General features: G+C 32.2%; 1 protein-coding gene across 6 annotated transcripts in view; it reads left to right on the top strand.

Moving 5' to 3' along the window:
• CSMD3 (CUB and Sushi multiple domains 3) overlaps positions 1 to 19,922 on the top strand; it is a 1,257,965-nt gene that overhangs the window by 517,969 nt on the left and 720,074 nt on the right. For 3 of the 6 annotated variants that reach the window (XM_086695899.1, XM_086695901.1, XM_086695902.1), the window contains one exon: positions 16,990 to 17,067. The exons of the other annotated variants lie outside the window; for them this stretch is intronic. In XM_086695899.1, coding sequence (XP_086552025.1) covers positions 16,990 to 17,067 — 78 coding nt within the window. The remainder of the gene's footprint in view (positions 1 to 16,989; positions 17,068 to 19,922) is intronic. 6 annotated transcript variants of the gene reach the window in all.

The raw sequence follows: 19,922 nt of genomic DNA on the forward strand, positions 1-19,922 counted from the left end.
TACTTGTTCTCAGTAAAAGAAAATACTTTCCAATTTTCTCTGTTTAAAAAGAGTCTCTTGACACTGAAATAAAAAGTAAAAAACAGAATACTAATAAACAATGTTGGTTTAGATCATCTTGAAACTGTTATGAATACTACAGTTTCCTGTAGTATTAGCATCCAATAGTTCTGAGAAGGAGAATTGAGTTTTAACTGACTGGATTTTAGTCCACTTTTGCCACCTACTATGTGTGAGACCCTGTGCAGGTCACATGAACTATCTGAGCTCAATTTCCATATATTTGTGAAAGAGTATGATAGTATTACATTAGGGTTTTTGTGAAGATTAAACATGGTATTGGATGGAAATGCTAAAATAAACTAAGGTATTTTCTCCCAGTGAAGAGGTAAAGCCAAACTGCCCACCATCGCTAGTTAGTTCTGAGGTCAGACAATGAGAATGAGTGGACACTTGCCCCTTGTTAGCTATCGTATCTTGCCTTGAGTAATAACCTCAACTCTCCAAGCTCAACTTCTTAGTAATGGAGAATACCTGCATCATAGGTAGCTTTGTGAAAAAATTTAGCACAGTTGCTGAGGTATGTTCAACACATACAAATTGCTGTTATTTTTATTATTATTCACCAACTATGTTTTAACTCTTGCTATGTGCATGACATTGGACTGGATAGTAAGGGTATAACAATGAAGGATGCAGACTATACCATCAGGTAGTCTATATAACTTAAAAAAATAATAATTACGGGTTTGTAATTTGTACAAATTTTGGTGAGAAACACTATCAGAACAATATTTTTGATATTCTATGAAGGAGTGAAAATAACTACCTCTGAATGTAGAAAGTCAAGGAAGCCTGCACAGGGGATATTTGAACTAGTTCTTGAAATAGGAATAAAAGTTTCAAACTAATCAATTGTGTTTATATCACAAAGATGCATTGAAAATGCTTTTCATAGATACTTGTGCTAAGTAGAAATATCATGAATCTATACCAAAATAAAGGAAGTATTCAACTATACTTGATGGGGGTTTACATTCATAGGAATAATTTAAAACAATTGATAATTTTAGTTTAAAAATGTCTAGATGTTTAAAAGTCAATAATCTAATAATATCTAGTGATATTTTAAATTTCACCAGAATATTTTTGCCTTAAGTATAAGCTCTTTTGAAATTATTTATTAATATTTACTTTAAGCACCTTTTACAATAATCCTTAAACCCTATAGTTAAATTATATAGCCCTAAGAGATTTCAACTCAAAATTGACTTAAAGTAGCAGGACCTATGTGATAATATAATTAAAACAGTAGCAAGGAGAGTATCCTGTACTTCTAGAATTATATATTCTAGAATTATCTGGGATATTTGGATTCATATAATACAACATCAATATTTTTTAGAGAAAATTGTGGTCTGCAAGAGGATGTATGAAAAGCTAGTTCATGTTGCTAGAGTAGTATTCATTCATTCTTTCATTTATTTAACATTTATAAGGGCCTAATGTATGCACAGCTTTGTATTAGATGATATTAAGGTTAAAGTAATATAGATGATAAGCACAATTGGTTTTTCTTCCTCAAGAAATTTATAGTCACACCATTTAAAAATAGTCATTAAAATGTGTTTTGTTTCACATGATTTAATTTAATATTTTTTCTTTTATATTGATATTGGAGAGTATTCCTTTGTTTTTTAAAATGCATAGGCAAGTTTTGCCAGCTGTTAATGATCAGCCTTGGTAGTTGTTTTCAAGTATAAAATGTAGATATTTTCTTCTGGAAGAGTTACCATATATCTGTATATAATTATAGGCTCTCTTTTATTGTTCTTCCTAGTGGAATATTAACTTAGATGATTATAACATGTTGTTGAGTCAAATGTGTTATGAGCATTTTATAGCCATTGCTGCTGTTTATGTTGACATAGTGTAGCCAGTTCTTCCAAAGTATGTTTGATCGTATGTTTAATCATGTCAATAGGATCAAACAGAGCTCTAGTTTGGTTTATAAAGTAATATGAAATTATGTTTAACTAAAATTGAATATGATGTAGACTCCCCCCCTTCATAACAGCCACCTAAAAGAAAGCCTGTTTTAATTATAAGTTTTTGATCTGAACACTTTTTTTTTTTAATTATTTTCACCTTTAAGGTAAGAATGATTAATTCAGAATAAAACTTAATTTTAGGTCAGCAGTTTTAATCTAAACAAAAGCATTATTACTTTTTTCAAGGTAGCTTATCTCAGATTTACATTGCTTAACAAAAAAGGGAAAACAGACTATAAGAAAAACTGAAATTTCTAGTTTATTTCAGATATCAAATTTTGTGATATGTAACAACATTGTTCAAAAAAACCCCCAAACTGTACTATGACAAAAACTTTATTGTATTAAAGTAGTAGTTCTTGAGTGCCTACTATGTGCCTTCCATTAATAGGTATTTGGCCACACATAGAATTTTGAGTATTTTCAACAGCTTGCAAGCAACTAATACTGTTTTCAGATTTTCTATTAATAGTCTTAGTATAGATTTGCAAATATAAAACAATTTTGTAATCTTCATAAACAATAGCCATTGAAGACATTAATTTATAGATGGGTTCTTAGATCTTTATGGATACTGATACATGTCCGTCAAATAATAGGGTTTTATTGAACATATTATCTCTTTGTTAAGCATGTGATAAATTCAAAAGAAGTATAATATGGTGTTTATTTTAAAGGAAAAGTTGTAGGGATAAAACTGCAGAGAAAAATTCTCTGTCCTGTCTCAGAGAATTGCTACAGGATGAGGATGATAGGTGAGTGTGTTTGAGTTATAGCTGTCTTCCAAAGTGTGATGTGTTGTTATATGTAAGAGAGATCAAATTTGTTCATAGATTGTAGAACTTGGTGTATGGAACCGTAGGGAGATCCACAATAGTTTATTATAAAGAAGACTTCCAACATTGAGTTTTGTTCAAATATAGATTGTGTGCTTCAGGAAGCAGTAAATTACCAAATCACTAATAAAATATTCAGGAATACTTTTTAAATTTTTTAAATATTTATTTATTATTTAGAGACAGACAGACACAGAGCATGAGCAGGGTAGGGGTAGAGAGAGGGGAGATACAGAATCTGAAGTAGGCTCCAGGCTCTGAGGTGTCAGGACAGAGCCCGACGCGGAGCTCGAACTCACGAACTGTGAGATCATGACCTGAGCTGAAGTCGGTTGCACAACCAACTGAGCCACCCAGGCGCCCCTCTATTCAAGAATACTTGATGGACAAATTAGGTACTTAGTAAACATTTAAGCATCAAAGAGTATATTGATAATATGATTCTTACTGTCCCTTCTAATCCTGTCTATAACTATCCAGATATATATTATTTAAATGTATTTATCATCATCTTCTATTTCCTCTTGATGTTTGAGTTGAAATGGACTTATCCTTCTCATTATCTGACTGTATAGCCAATGTTAAAATAAGCATAGATGTAGCAAGCACTCATAACAAGGAATTTGGAGATTGGCTCTCCCCTTATTTCAATAGATAAGGGATCGGCCACATGTACATTTCTCCCAGAGCTCAATGCCTACCTATATGCCTTGAATTCTAAAACCTCTCCACTTGAGGATCTAATTCTAGCTTTTTAGTCTGTGTTTAAGATGACAGGGTTACTTTCTTCAGTATCTCATTTTCTTTTTTCTTTTTGTTTTCTTTTTCTCTCCTCTCCTCTCCTCTCCTCTCCTCTCCTCTCCTCTCCTCTCCTCTCCTCCCTTCCTTTTTGTATTTTCTTTCTGTCTTTATTTTTCCTTTCCTTTCTTTCTTCCAATCTATTTCTTTTCTCACTTCTTTTCTTTAACAACAAACCAACCAACCTTCCTCCCCTCCCCTGCCAATCTTCCTCCTTCCCTTCCCTTCCCTTCCCTTCCCTTCCCTTCCCTTCCCTTCCCTTCCCTTCCCTTCCCTTCCCTTTCCTTCCTTATGTGTTTCTTTCTTCAACAAATGTTTACTAGGTTACTTACACATCAGACTTTCTTCCAGTTCTTGAGTAAACAACATTGAACAAAACTGAGTAGACCGTGCTTCATTAAGTTTATATTCAAGTGAGAAGAAAAAGAGAACAAGCAAATAAACAAAAACCTGATGGTAGCAAGGACTGTGCTGAATATTAAAATAGACTGTGTGATATATGGGTGACTACCTTTGTTTGGAAGGACAGGAAGGCCTCTTTGAGGAGGTAAAATTTAAACTGAGACCTAAACATGGAAGAAGGCAGCTATGCTCAGATGGAGTAGAGAGCATATCAGATAAAGAAAATAGCCAGAAGGAGGTTGAATTTTACTTGAGAAAAGGAAAGCCCAGTGTGCTGCTGTTCAGTGGACAAGGAGGAGACGGATGGAAATGAGGTGGGAAATTGGTGGAAACCACAGATCATGTAGGCTCAGGGGCCCAGATAGAGAATTTTATATTAATAGAAATGAGACAGGAGCCGTTGGTGGTCTTTAGCAGGGTCTTTAGCAGTGATATTGTCTAATGTATGTTTCTTTCAGATGTTATTTCAATAAGAAATTAAAAAAAATTAAACAGGAGCAGGCAGATAGATTAGTAATATATGCAAAGTTGCAAATAACAGTTGATAGAGACAGGGAGACTAAGTTGTAGACTATGGATCTCAAACTTCCCTGTGGATACAAATCACCTGGCAGTCTTGTTCAAGTGCAGATTGTGATTTGGTGGGATTGGGTGGGATCTGAGATTCTGCACTTCTAACGGGACTACAGGTTATGTTGATGTGCTGAATAGCAAGGATTTACATGAGGATGATTAAGATGGAGAGAGCAACACATACCAATCAGTACCTGCTCTCTGTCCACTCTTCAAGATATCTTCTCCACTTGACATGTTTCCAACATTGATAAGCTATCTCAGATGATATAGGAAAAGCCCAATTTTAATGCTGTAAGAATGCCTTTAATGGGGGGAAATTCATGAGTGGAGAGAATATTTTAGGGCAGATGGGTTTTCTGGATCAACTTGATGACAATCATTAACTCTGTCAATTCTTACAATGATTGAGCCGATCATATTAGTTATGATTTCACTGGAAAGATCAATAAACGTATGGATAAATGATGAAAGCATTTCCATGTCAAAGTTTAACTCATTTATTACTTTTAATTTTTGTCCTAAATTTTATACCTTGACAAGATATTTTAAAATGCGTTATTAATAACAGAAAAACCATAAAGTTTAGTTTCCCTTTACTTACCATTTTTCATCTCTGAAAGACTAACTGATAGATGGAAGCCAAACAGTGAAAAGAAGGATATAAAATTTGATTACCAAATCAAAAATTGTCATGAGTGAATACTGAATAATTAAGCATTCTTCTGTTTTAATAAATGGCAAAATTGCATTTCTCCGCTTGAATTCCCAGGTCCTTCATGAAACTAAGTGATGTATTGATTTCCATGAATGTTGAACGTAAATAATAACAGAATAGAGAGTTTATAACTTTTTAAAAATTATCTGGTTACATATGATCCTAGTAAGATGCTTTCATGTATTATATTCATTATTGTTTTTTTTTTTTTTATGGAAGGACTTTGATATTGGTCAAGTAGGTGTACATGTTTAACATATAGGGAATTACTAACATTTAGGTTAGTGTACTACATATAAATATTGACTATTGCATGCTTTATCAATAGCTTGTCATTTTTTTCATTGTTCTCTTGAATTTTTCCTAATTATATTATTTTGTGGAAAGTTTTTTTCAGTATTGATGTTGGTAGCAATTTAAAAATCCATGTCTAGAAATGTACCAATCTATTATTTAAATACATAATTATTTATTGAATATCGTCCTCATTTTCTATTCCATCACCACATTTCATTACATTTGTAAAAGTGTCAAAACTATGTCATTCATACCAGTAAATATATTTTTATATTTCTAAGTATTTTATATTTTAAGTTGCTCTTAGAGAGAAAGAAGAGAAAAAACAAAATGTTAGAATTTACTTGATAACAGGTTTATGTATTTTAAAAAGGTGTTAGATAAAAATACCCTGAATGCCTGAGGACCTTTATGACAATATGAAACAATGAAAATTTTTGTTTTCCACAAATGACAAATTTGCAAGTAACCATTTTAACATTTTTATCCAATGCTACTCCTCAAGCCATGATTTTGAGTTATTCCTTTGCAGAGATTGTAAGATTTTCTGATGACCCTGTGTTTTTATATTCCTTTGAGCATATCTTAGGAGGCATTTTTCTTTCCATGTTAATTGGAACTATCACCTCAAAACAATGGTCTTCAGAAATGCTATTTTTTTCAGATTTCAACCCCATTGTTATGCTCACCAGTAATCGTTAATCACGTATCTTGGTAGATTATTATTTATAACATACTATTTCTCACTTTTATAGAATGGGCAAACGAAGGTAGATGATATGGCCTACACTGGTTAAAAAGGAAGGCTTAACTTTAAAGACTGAAGATGAAAATGGTTTGTGTGTAACTGATTTCCCCAAATGGTTACAAGAGTTCATTATTTTACCTGTGAATGATGGTCACAGTAAATTTGACGGTTGTGACTTAAAAAAAAAAAAATATTAATGTTTATTCTTGAGGAAGAGAGAGAGAGACAGAGCATGAGTGGGGTGAGTGGGGGAGGGGCAGAGAGAGAGGGAGACACAGAATCCTAAGCAGGCTCCAGGCTCTGAGTTGTCAGCACAGAGCCTGACATGGGACTTGAACCCACAAACTGGGAGATCATGACCTGAGCCAAAGTCAGACACTCAACCAACTGAGCCACCCAGGCACCCCAAGATGTTTGTGACCTTTAAATCTTCTCCCTCATTACAATATTTTGAAGGGGCTAGACTTTCTATTTGTGCTCAAAGTTGGTGCCAAAGTGAACTCCTCTGTCTTTTGGAGTATGAAGAAATGGTCCTATGTTAGAGACATTTTTATCTTGTTCAGAATTATTTCAGGGCATTTTCACCCACTTTTGCAACAAGCTGCTTCCCTTGCATGTAGTTTTCTAGAGCATATGGCGGCCCTGCTGTGCACAGAGTGAAATCACACAATTAAGTTTTACAATTTTAGGAAGAGCAGAACCTTCATATATGGCAGAACAGCATGGTATTAGGTTTGGGGTGCATTGCATAGAATATTTTTCTCTTCACAATTACATCATTTGTATTCTAAATCATGGACTATTGCTTTTCAGTGTTGATGCTTGATTTTTCTTTGTTTAAAATATTCTTCAGATGGCATTTCTTTTTCAATCCAAATGGTATTAAAGTGACAAATTTCTAGATTGATTTTTATCTAGATCTCAGAGAGGTTAGAAATTCTTCATTTATAAGGCATGCATTAAGAAAAAAAAAGTTTATCAACTCTCCTGAACTTTCCATTAGAAAGGAATTCAGCCAAAGATGGTTTTTACTAAAAAGATGACATGATGATTTGAATCTCATATAGCAGTTGGCTTGTGCTACACCTTTTTTATTCATCTTTTCACATCTTTAAAATAAAGTATTAAGAGCCTTCAAGCCATAGAATTAAACTTGGCGCTCTCAGTAAATAATCAATATCTTTATTCAATTTTGAGTTAATGAATCCAGTTCTACTTTATATTAAAGTAAAACATACTTAAAGTAAGATATTCTTGACCACTTAAGTATTTTATTATATGCTTTGCATTAAAAAATAAATGAGGATAGGATGCACTCTCCCCATCTATTGTGGTTTTCTGGGATATACACTTGAGAGTTCTGATTTAATATATGGAATGGTGTTATTCATAGTGAGTGGTGGTATAGATGCTAGGACTAATGTATCAGAGTCAAATGAATGAACGTTTTGAACTAACATATGTATGACCTTGGGCAATCTGCTTAGTGCTTCTCCATTTTTAACACCTGTGGAAAGGAGGAAAAGAATCCCCTTTTGAGTGGATATTTTGGGGTTTAAAAAACAGTAGGCATAGAGTGTCTGTGCTTTAGATATACAAGCAATAAATGACACTGCCCACTTCTGGAGCCTGTATAGGAAGAAAATATGCTCTAATACGATAAAAAATTTATAAGGTAAAAATAGGTAAACAAATTAAGCAAATAATTGGCACCGAGTTTTAAATTTCTTAGGTTATTTCCTTAGAAATAAATATATATGGTTCAATGGAATATTGATAGAGAATTATGGAAACAGCTAATATATACAGCTCTATTTAACACTATTCATACTGATGTCATATATAAATTATGCCAAAGCAATGTGTAGCATTCAGTTCATCTTGTGTTTCTATTTACCTCATATATTTTTGTTTGCCAGTTTACCCTTAATTCAGTTACTTTCTAACTTCAGTACAGCCAACACACTTACCTTTTTATCTACCTTATCCTTGTGAATTCTCTGTGCTTCTTGAGCAGATAATTGCTAGAAGAGAGTAGATGTGTGATCTAGATCTTTAAAAAATTCCCTAGAAATTAAGTAAGCAACTAATGGTAGAGTTATGAGCAACAGCCACTCATATTTTTACTCAAATGTTACCTTTTGAAGTGTTAAGAGTGGTTATAAACATGGTACGCGATGGTTGAGAGAAATCTCTCATGATTTCCGTGTACCAGTGGTGTATCCATCAGAGTCCATTGAGAAACAGTGGAACGTGGGATAATTCAAGGAAGGTTTATTTACAAAAGGATTATTTCTAAATGAGTAGATGTGAAGAAACCACAAGGGATAATGCTTTAATACAGAATAGCCATGGTTAGGCTTCACCATTGCTGACCCACTGGGATGACTGGAGGGAGATGTTGGACAGAGAGATACATATATCAGACTAGTATTAAACAAAAAACTAGTGACCTTCAGTTAAGGATCCTAGTCAACTCCAATCAAATTAATGGTGAGAGACCCTGCAGAATAAACCTGATCTAACTTTCTTCCGTCCCTCCATCCTGCTGGAATACTCCAGAAGATAAGAGCGTCTGTTGATGCAATCCAATGCGTCACAAAGTTAAACGCGTGTAAGAGTCATCGGGGAATCTTATTAAACCGTAAATTCTAGTTCAGTAGGTCAAGGGTAAGGCTGGGTAATTTGCTTTTTTAATAAGGCTCTAGTTAATGCCAGCACTGCTAGACGATGCCCCAATTTGTGTGGCAGGATGTAGCCTATTCAGATCGATCTTTGGCACAAAAAACAAGGAAGAGGATAGTGCTGGAAAGGCATGTAGATAATATACAACATAGATGGGTGATGACCAGTTGTTTGCTTCCTTAACATCATTTCTTTAGCAGAATAACTCTGCACCAAATACAACTCCTCCAGTCCATCTTTGCTTGTTTTAGGCAGATTCCAGGTAGCGATACCAAGGCTTCCAGTAAAGAAGTTAGATAAAATATAATAATCTGAAATCAGAGAAATGAGGAAATATTGTTACCGATTAAAGTAATATTGTTACTGGTTTCAAATACTGGATTTTTTACTTGAAATTATTCACTGCACTAGTGATATTTGTAGTGGAAGAATATATACCACTGCTTCAGTCTGAAGATATTCATTAACTGTGGTCATTATTATCCAAACAGTTGCTTTTTCCCAATTAGTTTCTTATTGGAAGGCATTGTAGTATACATAAGTGATCTGTGCTGTTAAGTGTAAAATAAATATGGGACACAAAATTACTTTATTTTGCATAAGAAAAACATATATATATATATGTTTTTGTTGATATTATTTGAGAAGTTTTGCCTAATCTTTGTATTTCCTAAGGTATCCCTTCGCAAACCAGGGCTATCCTAACCGTCCCACTAAAAAAAAAAAAAAAAAGTTATGTTTTTCATGTTAATACTTTAGTTATATTATCCTTAATAAAATGAATTTATGAAAAGAGAACAGAAATTACAAACAAAGCAACTAGAAAATCATTTCTATTCAAAGAATATATCCAAAAAAAGGGGGGGGGGCTAGTTAAATGAATGGAGTGGATCTTAATATTTAATTGTAGGACTAAAGATAATAAAAATTTCATTTGAAACTATCAAAAAAAAGATGAAAACAAAGGTTGAGACAGTTTTAAAAGTGTTAAAAATGTCTGTGAACTCACCATTGGTGAGTCTTCTCATATGGTGACTTTTATTATGCCAGTTATAAGAATCCCTAAAGAGAATATAAAAAATTCCACATTTCTTTTATAATGCTGACATTTTACAGCATACCATAACTGTAAGACCTGTTACGCCAGGCAATGCGGATGCGTCTGCTGGTATCTATTCCAGTGTTTTGGATTCCTGAATTCGTTCCATTTCTGGGAGAGAAGAAAGCCCATATCAAATTTTAGAGTCCTTATCCAGTAATTAGTTGTGTGATTTTCTTCAACCAATTATTTAGTCCATCCAGTGTATCAAGTAAAAAGCAACAAAACTAATTTAAGTCAGAAGACCTGTGAAAATTAGCAAATTGCTTTTATAAAGTACGATGTGTCTTTTCCACTCTGGTCACTCTGTTTAATTTTCCAACTTAAAAAAAATTACACTTTTTTCTCAATCTGAAATGATTGAAAAATAAGATTTCAAATATCTAAGGTCTAGGTTGATCTCATTAAAACTTTTAGACTTATAGCTTAAGAATCTTTTTTTTTTTTTTTTTTGTAAAAGTGAAAATGAAATGGGCCTGTCACAAGGATGCCTTAAATATGCTAAATTAGTATACCTGTGTTTATAAAAACGAGTATGATCATATATCTAGGGACGTGTCTATATATTTTTTATTAAATTTACTCTTTTGGTTAAAGGATGTAGGGAGATACACAACTAACAATTTAAGTTAGAAATCCAAGGAAAGTAGATGATTTAACATAAACATATGTACCTACCATGTCCATACAGTGAAAAAGACATAACACAGAATAGTTATTTGTTTATTTTTTTAGAATATTGCAGCCCCAATTGTATTAGCCTCTGAAACTGATTAGTTCTTAGCATTATAACTGGCAATAACAATAATAAAAATAACATTTGTTAAACTCTTGCTATGTTCCAATACTTGAAATTTGTTGTAGAATTTAAGCATAGTGGTACAATATATAATTGTAAATTTTCTTTCAACTAAAAATTGGGCAACACATAAATTTATATTTATACACTTTATATGCAGGATAAAGTGCTAGCCATAAGTTAGCGGAGTAGCAAAAATCAAAGTTTAGGGATTTAGAAAATTGGAGTGTTTGAACCATATTTATTCCTAGTAATTTTAAAAGGGATAATATGGTAGATTTACAGAATAAAATATATATATAGTTTCTTACTAAATTTAATCCAGATCCATCACTTTAAATTTGAGAATAGTTTGAATCTTGCATATGCTTAATACATAAGTCTCTATGAATGAGTTTTTAAGTGCTTTTGAACACACTTAGTTACATCACTGCCTTTTTCATCAAGTGGTGGCCAGTATTATTTCTCTTCTTTTAAATTATTGTGAAGTAAAATCCTTTTTACAAAGATTCATAAGCAAGTTACTAATATGTTGCTGAATTTTCTATTATGCCTTTATAGTGTATAATCCAGAAACATGACCTAATTGCAAAATACCTCTAATTTCTATAGAAATATTTATAATGCAAAATTATTTTTGCAGAAATTTGTATCCACTGGTAAGTCTTACATGAAAGATGGTAAAGGAGACACTGCAAGAATACTACCTGGTGTCAGTATAGTGTCCCCATCTTTCTTCTTCCAAGGGTAAAGTGGAAGGAATGACCAATTAGCAGCCGTCATGCTAAATAAGTTGACACTAGAGGATTTAGAAAAAAAGGTGTTAAATTTCAATGTTGCATGGAGCCACCATTCACTTTTAAACAAACAATGTATTCTCTTAACGTAGTTTAGTACTTGTATAATCTCTGAATATATTTTGAATTTGGGGATAGAATTGAGAATACATCAGTCTTTCCTTCTCCCTTTGGTCCAAATTCTTCACCTAGATAAATGAATGAATCTCTTAAAAATGAATAGAGAAGTTAAACCACTTGTCCCCTGTGTTTTGGGACTAGAACACAGGTCTCCCAACACCTAGCCGCATGGGAGAAATGCCACAAATAACACACCATTCTTTAACGTTCAGTTGATCTGTGATTGAATTCCTAGCCGATGATTGGTTATATTTCTTAGTACTGATGGAAATGAATCTACTGTCAATAGTGATATGTGCTATATTCTCTAAATCAGACACCCCATACATATTAGGGTGTTTTTTAATGTTTTTATTTATTTTTGCGAGAGAGCAGGGGAGGGGCAGAGAGAGAAGGAGACTAAGAATTTGAAGCAGGCTCCAGGCTCTGAGCTGTCAGCACAGAGCCCACCATAGGGCTTGAATCCATGAACCAAGAGATCATGACCTGAGCCAAAGTTGGATGTGTGATGGACTGAGCCACCCAGGCACCCCTTAATAACCAAAATAAAACCCAAAGGAATTTTATTAGTGTAGTTTATTTATTGAGTGTAAAGATAAAAATAGGATTGTAATTATTTCAAGATAAAGAATTAAAATTTTATACCCCATATAGAAACCATGATATCAAACACAGAACAAAAGCAAACAAAGGTATTATCGTACATTTGAAAAGTTAAGATGAAGCAAAAGTAACTCCCCCTTCCCTCCACCCCCACCCCACCAAATCAATAAGATAAAAATACCTTACTTTCTCAAAAGAGTGCTTTACTTTCTGGAAGCATTGTAATCTGACTTAATCATCAATTTATAATACAGCTACTGACACTTGCAAGATAAATTATTATCAAAATAAACGCTACAAATTTGGATGTTTACAATAATAAACAATATTGCATTGTTTCGTTTTTATTATTGTGTTAGAATATAACCTTGGTAGAAAATGAAAGATAACACTTAATAAGTAATGCAATTGTTGTTTTACTAGAATCCCATAGAAATCTGGAATAGATTTTTCCAATGAAAAACTGTTCTCCATAATACTAAACATGTCTGTTTTTTCTTTTTCAAAGGTAAAAAAGTTCTGCAAAATTGCATATTGTCTATATGTAGCAATGAAATAGAATTTAAAAATATGGTTATAAAATTATAGGTATATGACTTTTGAGATTATGTAGTGAGGAGTTTATTAATTTTCAATTAAGAAATTTGAGGCCAGGAGATGTTTTATGATTGTAAGTTTTAGAAGCATAGTGACAGAACAGTTAAAGATCATCTTTTCCAAACCTCCAACTAATGGTTGAATTCCCTCTATCACATCTGTGTGATATGGTGAATTTTCTAATATTAAACACTGGCACCAGCATGAAATCAACTACCTTCCAATTGATTTTCTGCTAGTAATACCACATGTTCTCAGTTTACACTAGCAAAGATTCTCTAACATAAAAATAAAGTCATAGGCTGCCTGTTCCAAACACGCACGCGCGCGCGCACGCACACAAACACGCACACACACACACACACACACACACACACACACACATTAATATTTGAACAAAATCAAATTCTTTATCCATGTATGTGTATATATGGTTAATGTTAATAATAGGCATTGAAATCTAAATTAATGAAATAATTTCAAATAAGTAACTTCAACTGATTAACATGGACGTTACATGAGTTTTAAGAAACATCAATCACCATTTTTAGGTAATTTTTAAAATGCATTTTAGAATTCAAATTGATTTTGAAGATGATAGAACAATAATAGATCTTAAAAATACTGCAGTGTTAATCCCCTACAGTGGTTTATGTAACAAAGATTTACAGACACACAAAATGATTTTTCTTGTGTTCAGAGCTTACAACTTAAAAAAAAAGTGAATTTGATTGTTGCCCTAATATCTTCCTTTCTGCTAGAGTTTGTTTATATTTTAGAATATTTCCATTATGCTTAAGTCAAACCAAACAAGCAATAAATAAAAATGACCAAAAATTGCTTAGCATGTGAAGACAGAAGAAAACAAAGTAAATAGATATTTGTGCACATGTCTACATGTCTTGCATTTAATGACATTTTTAATAAAAGTATTAGAACATACATAGTTATTATGGATTTAAAAATAGCTTTATACATGAAAATACTTCTACTTGAATATTCATTCATTTTTCACTTTCCCCCTTCTCATTTATGATTAATAAAAGAAATACTCTCGACAAAATGTCTTTGGTTAAATGAGCCAGGATTGGCAACACTGCAGGTATTCATTCAATCACACACTCATAGAAGTTCCACGTTTCAGCCTTTGAGAAGCTCAGAGTACAGTGAAAGGAATGGCCACAAACAACATACCATAATTTAACATTTTCTTAACTTGCATAAAAGCCCACAACATATTTTAATATATCTGTTGAAAAGATCAGGTCAATTTCATGATAAGTTGTATTTACTTAGAAGCACTGATTGCTTAATGGTATGTTATTATTTCATACATATACCTGGGAATGCATAATAAAATGCACATTTTATGGCATATACTTGAGATTTAACATTTCATCAATATATAATTTAGAAGAGGGTTTTTGCAGTTGGTACTTGAAATATTTGTCCTTTCGGTTTATTTATAAAGTTATATATATTATATTCTTTTACTTGAAATCATAAAAAAAAACCCAAAGTATGTGTTTGCTGTTTAACTTTAAATTTTTTTGGTGGGTTTAAATTTTCTGTTATTTTCCATTCTTTTTTTCTTCTAAAAACGGATATTCTCCTGGCCTTCCATCTTCTGCATCTGTATTACATTGTAATATGTTTTAAAAAGATGGACTGTTTTCTTCAATTTAAAATGAAAAATGAGTTTTAAAAAAAAAAATAGTAATAAAGCTAGGACCCTTTAGAACCAGAAAACTAGAACTCCTTGGTCTGAGGTGATGCTTTCTTAGATACACATTGTTCCTGACTTCACCCAACCGAATAATCACCTTAAGTACCCCTCATAAACCTTCACACACACACACACACACACACACACACACAAACACACACACACTCTACCACTGTAGTTTTCAAAGTTCTTCAGTCCCAGCTACACGTTATAGAAGTGATCTTTTTTCATCCTCTGAACTGTCTTCAATTTTCGCCTCTGGGTTTACAATTGTTTCATTTATTTATCTTTATTTCTCAAACAATTCCAAATTTTGTGTGAAAATTCTCATGAAATCTTCAGACTCACCTGCAGTTGTTGAAGTCAAATGTTATAATGCAGAGGAAGGTAGAGTTAGAATTCCTACTTACAATTCGTGTTTGGATTGGGATTATCCAGAAATATGCCTCAAAACACAAAATGCCCATTTTATTAAGAAGAATTTTAAGAAAGCAGGAAAATTCACAAGTGGGAGAGCTAAATTTAGAGCAGTTGAATACTCCAGTAGAATTAACCTCTGGCTCACCATGGGGATGGAGGTGTAGAAAAGAATTACAACAGAAGCATGACTTGAGAGAGAGAGGTGGTTATTTCTTTTTTCTGATAAGAATCTCAGAACTGTCAAATGGCTGAGCTGTCATCTACCCCTAGCTTCTTATTTTAAGAGAAGAGACTGAGGTAAAAAGAATCTTGTCCAAAATCACACAACTAATAATTTGCTAAGAATCAGGTCTCAAATCTTGCTTTACTGGTCATTTCCTTATTTTTTATAACAGTGTGTATATTTAGTCCATAACTATATATTCCAGTAACTCATCAGACCCTATCTCTACCTTTCTAATTTTGAGGAAATAAATCACCTTAAAATGTTTCAAAACCAATAAAATACTCATGATTTGAACTAAGTGGGTAAAATAGCAGATAAGAATTTGTGAAATGGTTGTTTTAAACCATCTAACAAAAGTCAGTTTTCCTTCTTTTCAATCCATGGCATGAACAAAACCTAGTTGCCTGATGTAATAATCCCTAGCCTATAAATCTTATAAAAAGCAATATGTAAAAATTTCTAAATTATAATTGAAGAAGTTAAATATATACCTTGCATTCTTATTCATGCTGTTTTTTTTTAAAAGAATTGATATTTAAATATTAGATCAGGTTGCATAACTTTTTTTTCACGGGTGGGGTTTCAATTAAATAGATTTCCTTTATTTCACTTGGTGTCATTGTTTATGACTTAAAAAGTACATAGAAACTGTAGTGAATCTAGTAATTTATTCTTCTTAAAAGACTAATACTTCTTTTCCTTCATTCAAAATACTTGAAAAAATGTTTTTAAAATATATCAGTTACTTCATTGAATTTATCTTTTAGGTAAATCTAGTCATGTCTATTTTAGTACAATACACAGGAAATATACCAGCCTCCTATGATATTGGCTTTCAATATCATAATATCAAAAACAATAGCAATATTTCAGATGAACTCCAAATAGAGGTAGTTCACGTTTATAAATTTTATAGATTGTGGATGGGCATCAATCATAATGTTAAGGCAATGATTATGAAAGAAAATGGTTATTGGCAGAAATACTATAATATATTTTAAGTTTTTTCAATTATACCATTTTCTTAAATGTATCCTAATATTCCACTTAAGCTAAATTACCTAAAAAATATATTAGTTTAAGAACCAAGTTCATTAAATCTTCCAAACTTTTATAATATCTCAGTATTTTTATTTTCCTAGTTTAATTTTTCCATAAAATTTGATGGATTGAAGTTATAATAAACTGGTAGTATTTTGCTCTCCTATAAAAACTTGCATAGTTTTAAAAACCTATCTACCCATATATCCAGGATTTTCCCTATAGAACACTTAAACTCTTTCTGTACTGCTTGGTATTTTACTACTCAGTGATTATATTGCTGTATTTTCTTTTTTATCTTTTTTTTTTTTTTTTCTTCTGGGTACCCTATGTCAGGCTTAAGAAAGCAGTTTCTTTAACTTGGATAATTCAATGCTAACAAAATTTGTTAACTTGAATTTTATTTTAAAATTGTATATCCTGATACATGTTTTTGTTTGTTTTCTTAACTAGTGAAAAAGGCCATAGATTTTAAATCTAGAGGATTTAAATTGTTTCCAGGGAAAGACAACAGCAACAAGTTTTCTATCTGTGAGTGTACTCCTTTTTTGTTACTTTCTCTAGTGCAAGAGTGAAGTTTGTGGTGTCTGTGTTGTTTGTGTGTGTTCTTTTAAAATGTTTGTGTATTTACCAAATTAACTGTATTAATACCTATATAACATGCATGATTATTATTCAATATTTTCTTGTATTTAAATGTGTATTCAGTTAATGGATTGATGTGGGGAGCTCCCAAGCTGACGCTGTTTCAGACGTAAAAAAATTCTTTGAGCTAGTATGTTGATAGCATTCTAGTTTTGTAATTCTAGGATGTGAGATTAAAAAAAAAAAATAGTGATAGTTTTTAAACTGGTGATTTCTTATAAGGATTTTTGTTTGACATAATTATTTTTCTAGGGAAAAAATTTCTTTTAATGGTAATTTTTCATTTAAGAGAAAAATATATCCTCAATTTAAATTAAGTTATCCACACCCTTTAAGTCAACTCTTTTGTAAATTAATTAGTTTACTATAGAATTAACTTTTGCTTTCTCTTGAAAATAACAAGGTGGCCTGAAATACACTTATTTATGTGTTGCCTTATACACAATTTTGCTTAACATTCAGAGATTTAGGGGTGGCTAGGTGGCTCAGTCACTTAAGAGTTGGGCTTTTGACTTCAGCTCAGGTCATGATCTCACAGTTGGCGAGCTCTAGCCCCACATCAGGCTCTGTGTGGAGGGTGCAGAGACTGCTTGGGATTCCTTCTTCCTCTCTTTCTGCCCCTCCCCAACTTGCTTCTCTATCACTCTCTCAAAATAAATAAAAATAAACTTAAAAAAAAATTCATGGATTTATAGATCATCTGAAGTTCATCCTTGAATCTCAAATTAAGAATCACTGAATTAGGGCAATCATATATATTACTATAAACAAAAATTTTTTTGGATTTGTATTATAAATCAATAGCAGTTTGAAAAAATTTTCTACCTTATCGTGCATATATATATATATATATATATATATATATGTGTGTGTGTGTGTGTATACACACACACACACACACACACACACACACACACACACATATATAATTTTGAAAGAAACCATTCATGACACATCTGACTTCTCTAATGATACATTGATAGTTAATAAGATTATTAAAATAGCATGTTATATTTTAACAGGAATATATTTTAGCATTATTATTTTATTCAGTTCCAATTAATCTGATGAAATGAGTTTATAGCTATTTCTTTAACAATGATTGTTCATTATGGTTATATCAGAAAAGGATTTTATCTTCATGTTTAATGACTTGTATATATAACGGTAAATGACAGAATTTGAGCAATTACATCAATTATCAAAAAAACTCAGAGCCTGTATGTAATCAAACATTTTAAAGTGTAATAATTTTAAAATGTGATTTTACATTTTGTTAGATTTGAGAATACTAAGCCAAAAATAGCAGATATAAGTAGGAAATCATTGATCAAATTAGATTACATTTTACAAAGCACTAAATAATTCATTACAAAGTATTTAGCTATATAATTATAATTTCTTATTCTATTTTGGGGGGTTAAAAACATATCTACCCATTTCAGGGAAATAAATAGTGTTAGAGTAATTTTTCATATATTAATTGTTAAAAACATTTTGGAAAGGCATTTTTCCTACAATAGGACATATAAATGGAAAGAAGTTATTAGATGAATATTCTGACCTACCAAATTTCATCATGTCAATATGAAATAAAAGTTAAGTCTTTGCAGACTTAAATAGTAGGTTTACTACCTTTTTTCTAATGTTTTGGCCAGTATATTTGTTTTGGAATTCTAAGTAGAATTATAAATTCTGCTGGTTCACCCTTTCCTCCTTTTGGCTATACAAATGTAATGTGCTGCATACTCCAAGCTTTCAGATGTCCTGGGAAATTCAGACAGGGTAGGGGAAGAGAGAAGGAAGGTGAGAGAATTCAAAGCAGGCTCTGTGCTGTCAGTGTGGAGTCTGACATGGGGCTCCAATCCACAGACCATGAGATCATGGCCTGAACCGAAATCCAGTCAGATGCCCGACCAGCTGCGCCACCAAGGTACCCCAGAGAAAAAACCTAATTCTTTTAAAAATATTTTATTTAAAGAATATTGGTTTTAAAATTGGGAGAAGAAAAGTTAATGAGAAAAAAAATCGTGAAGCAATAAATGTTAATTTATTTCAAAAATTTAAAGCATAATTTGCATTTATCTATTACATTTTGCGTAAAAGATAAAAAATATTGTGATTTTTTACATTTTTTAAAATAATCACAATTAAATAAAAACAAATTATGTATTGCCAATTTCTTATAGTCACAAAATAATACATCAGCATTATGTGACATTTCATTTCAGTGCATTTTTTTTTTAAATTTTTTTTTTTTCTTCAACGTTTTTATTTATTTTTGGGACAGAGAGAGACAGAGCATGAACGGGGGAGGGGCAGAGAGAGAGGGAGACACAGAATCGGAAACAGGCTCCAGGCTCCGAGCCATCAGCCCAGAGCCTGACGCGGGGCTCGAACTCACAGACCGCGAGATCGTGACCTGGCTGAAGTCGGACGCTTAACCGACTGCGCCACCCAGGCGCCCCTCAGTGCATTTTTTTCAAATAACTCCTAACTAATATCAAAACTACATTCTCTATGGTTGTTTATAGAAAAGGATTATATTGTTTTAATTTTTGTCATTATTATTTTAGTGGTTAACAAGTAAGCATTTGGATCTTCATCTCTCTGATATCATTTATTCAACACAGGGCCAAATAATTAAAAAAAATTTTTTTTACATTTATTCATTTTTGAGAGACAGAGAAAGGCAGAGCACAAGCAGGGGAGGAGCAGAGAGAGAGGGAGAGACAGAATGA

The sequence above is a fragment of the Puma concolor genome, chromosome F2 (assembly GCF_028749965.1).
Source record: "Puma concolor isolate L17-30 chromosome F2, mPumCon1.1.hap2, whole genome shotgun sequence".
In the NCBI taxonomy this organism is placed as follows: domain Eukaryota; kingdom Metazoa; phylum Chordata; class Mammalia; order Carnivora; family Felidae; genus Puma; species Puma concolor.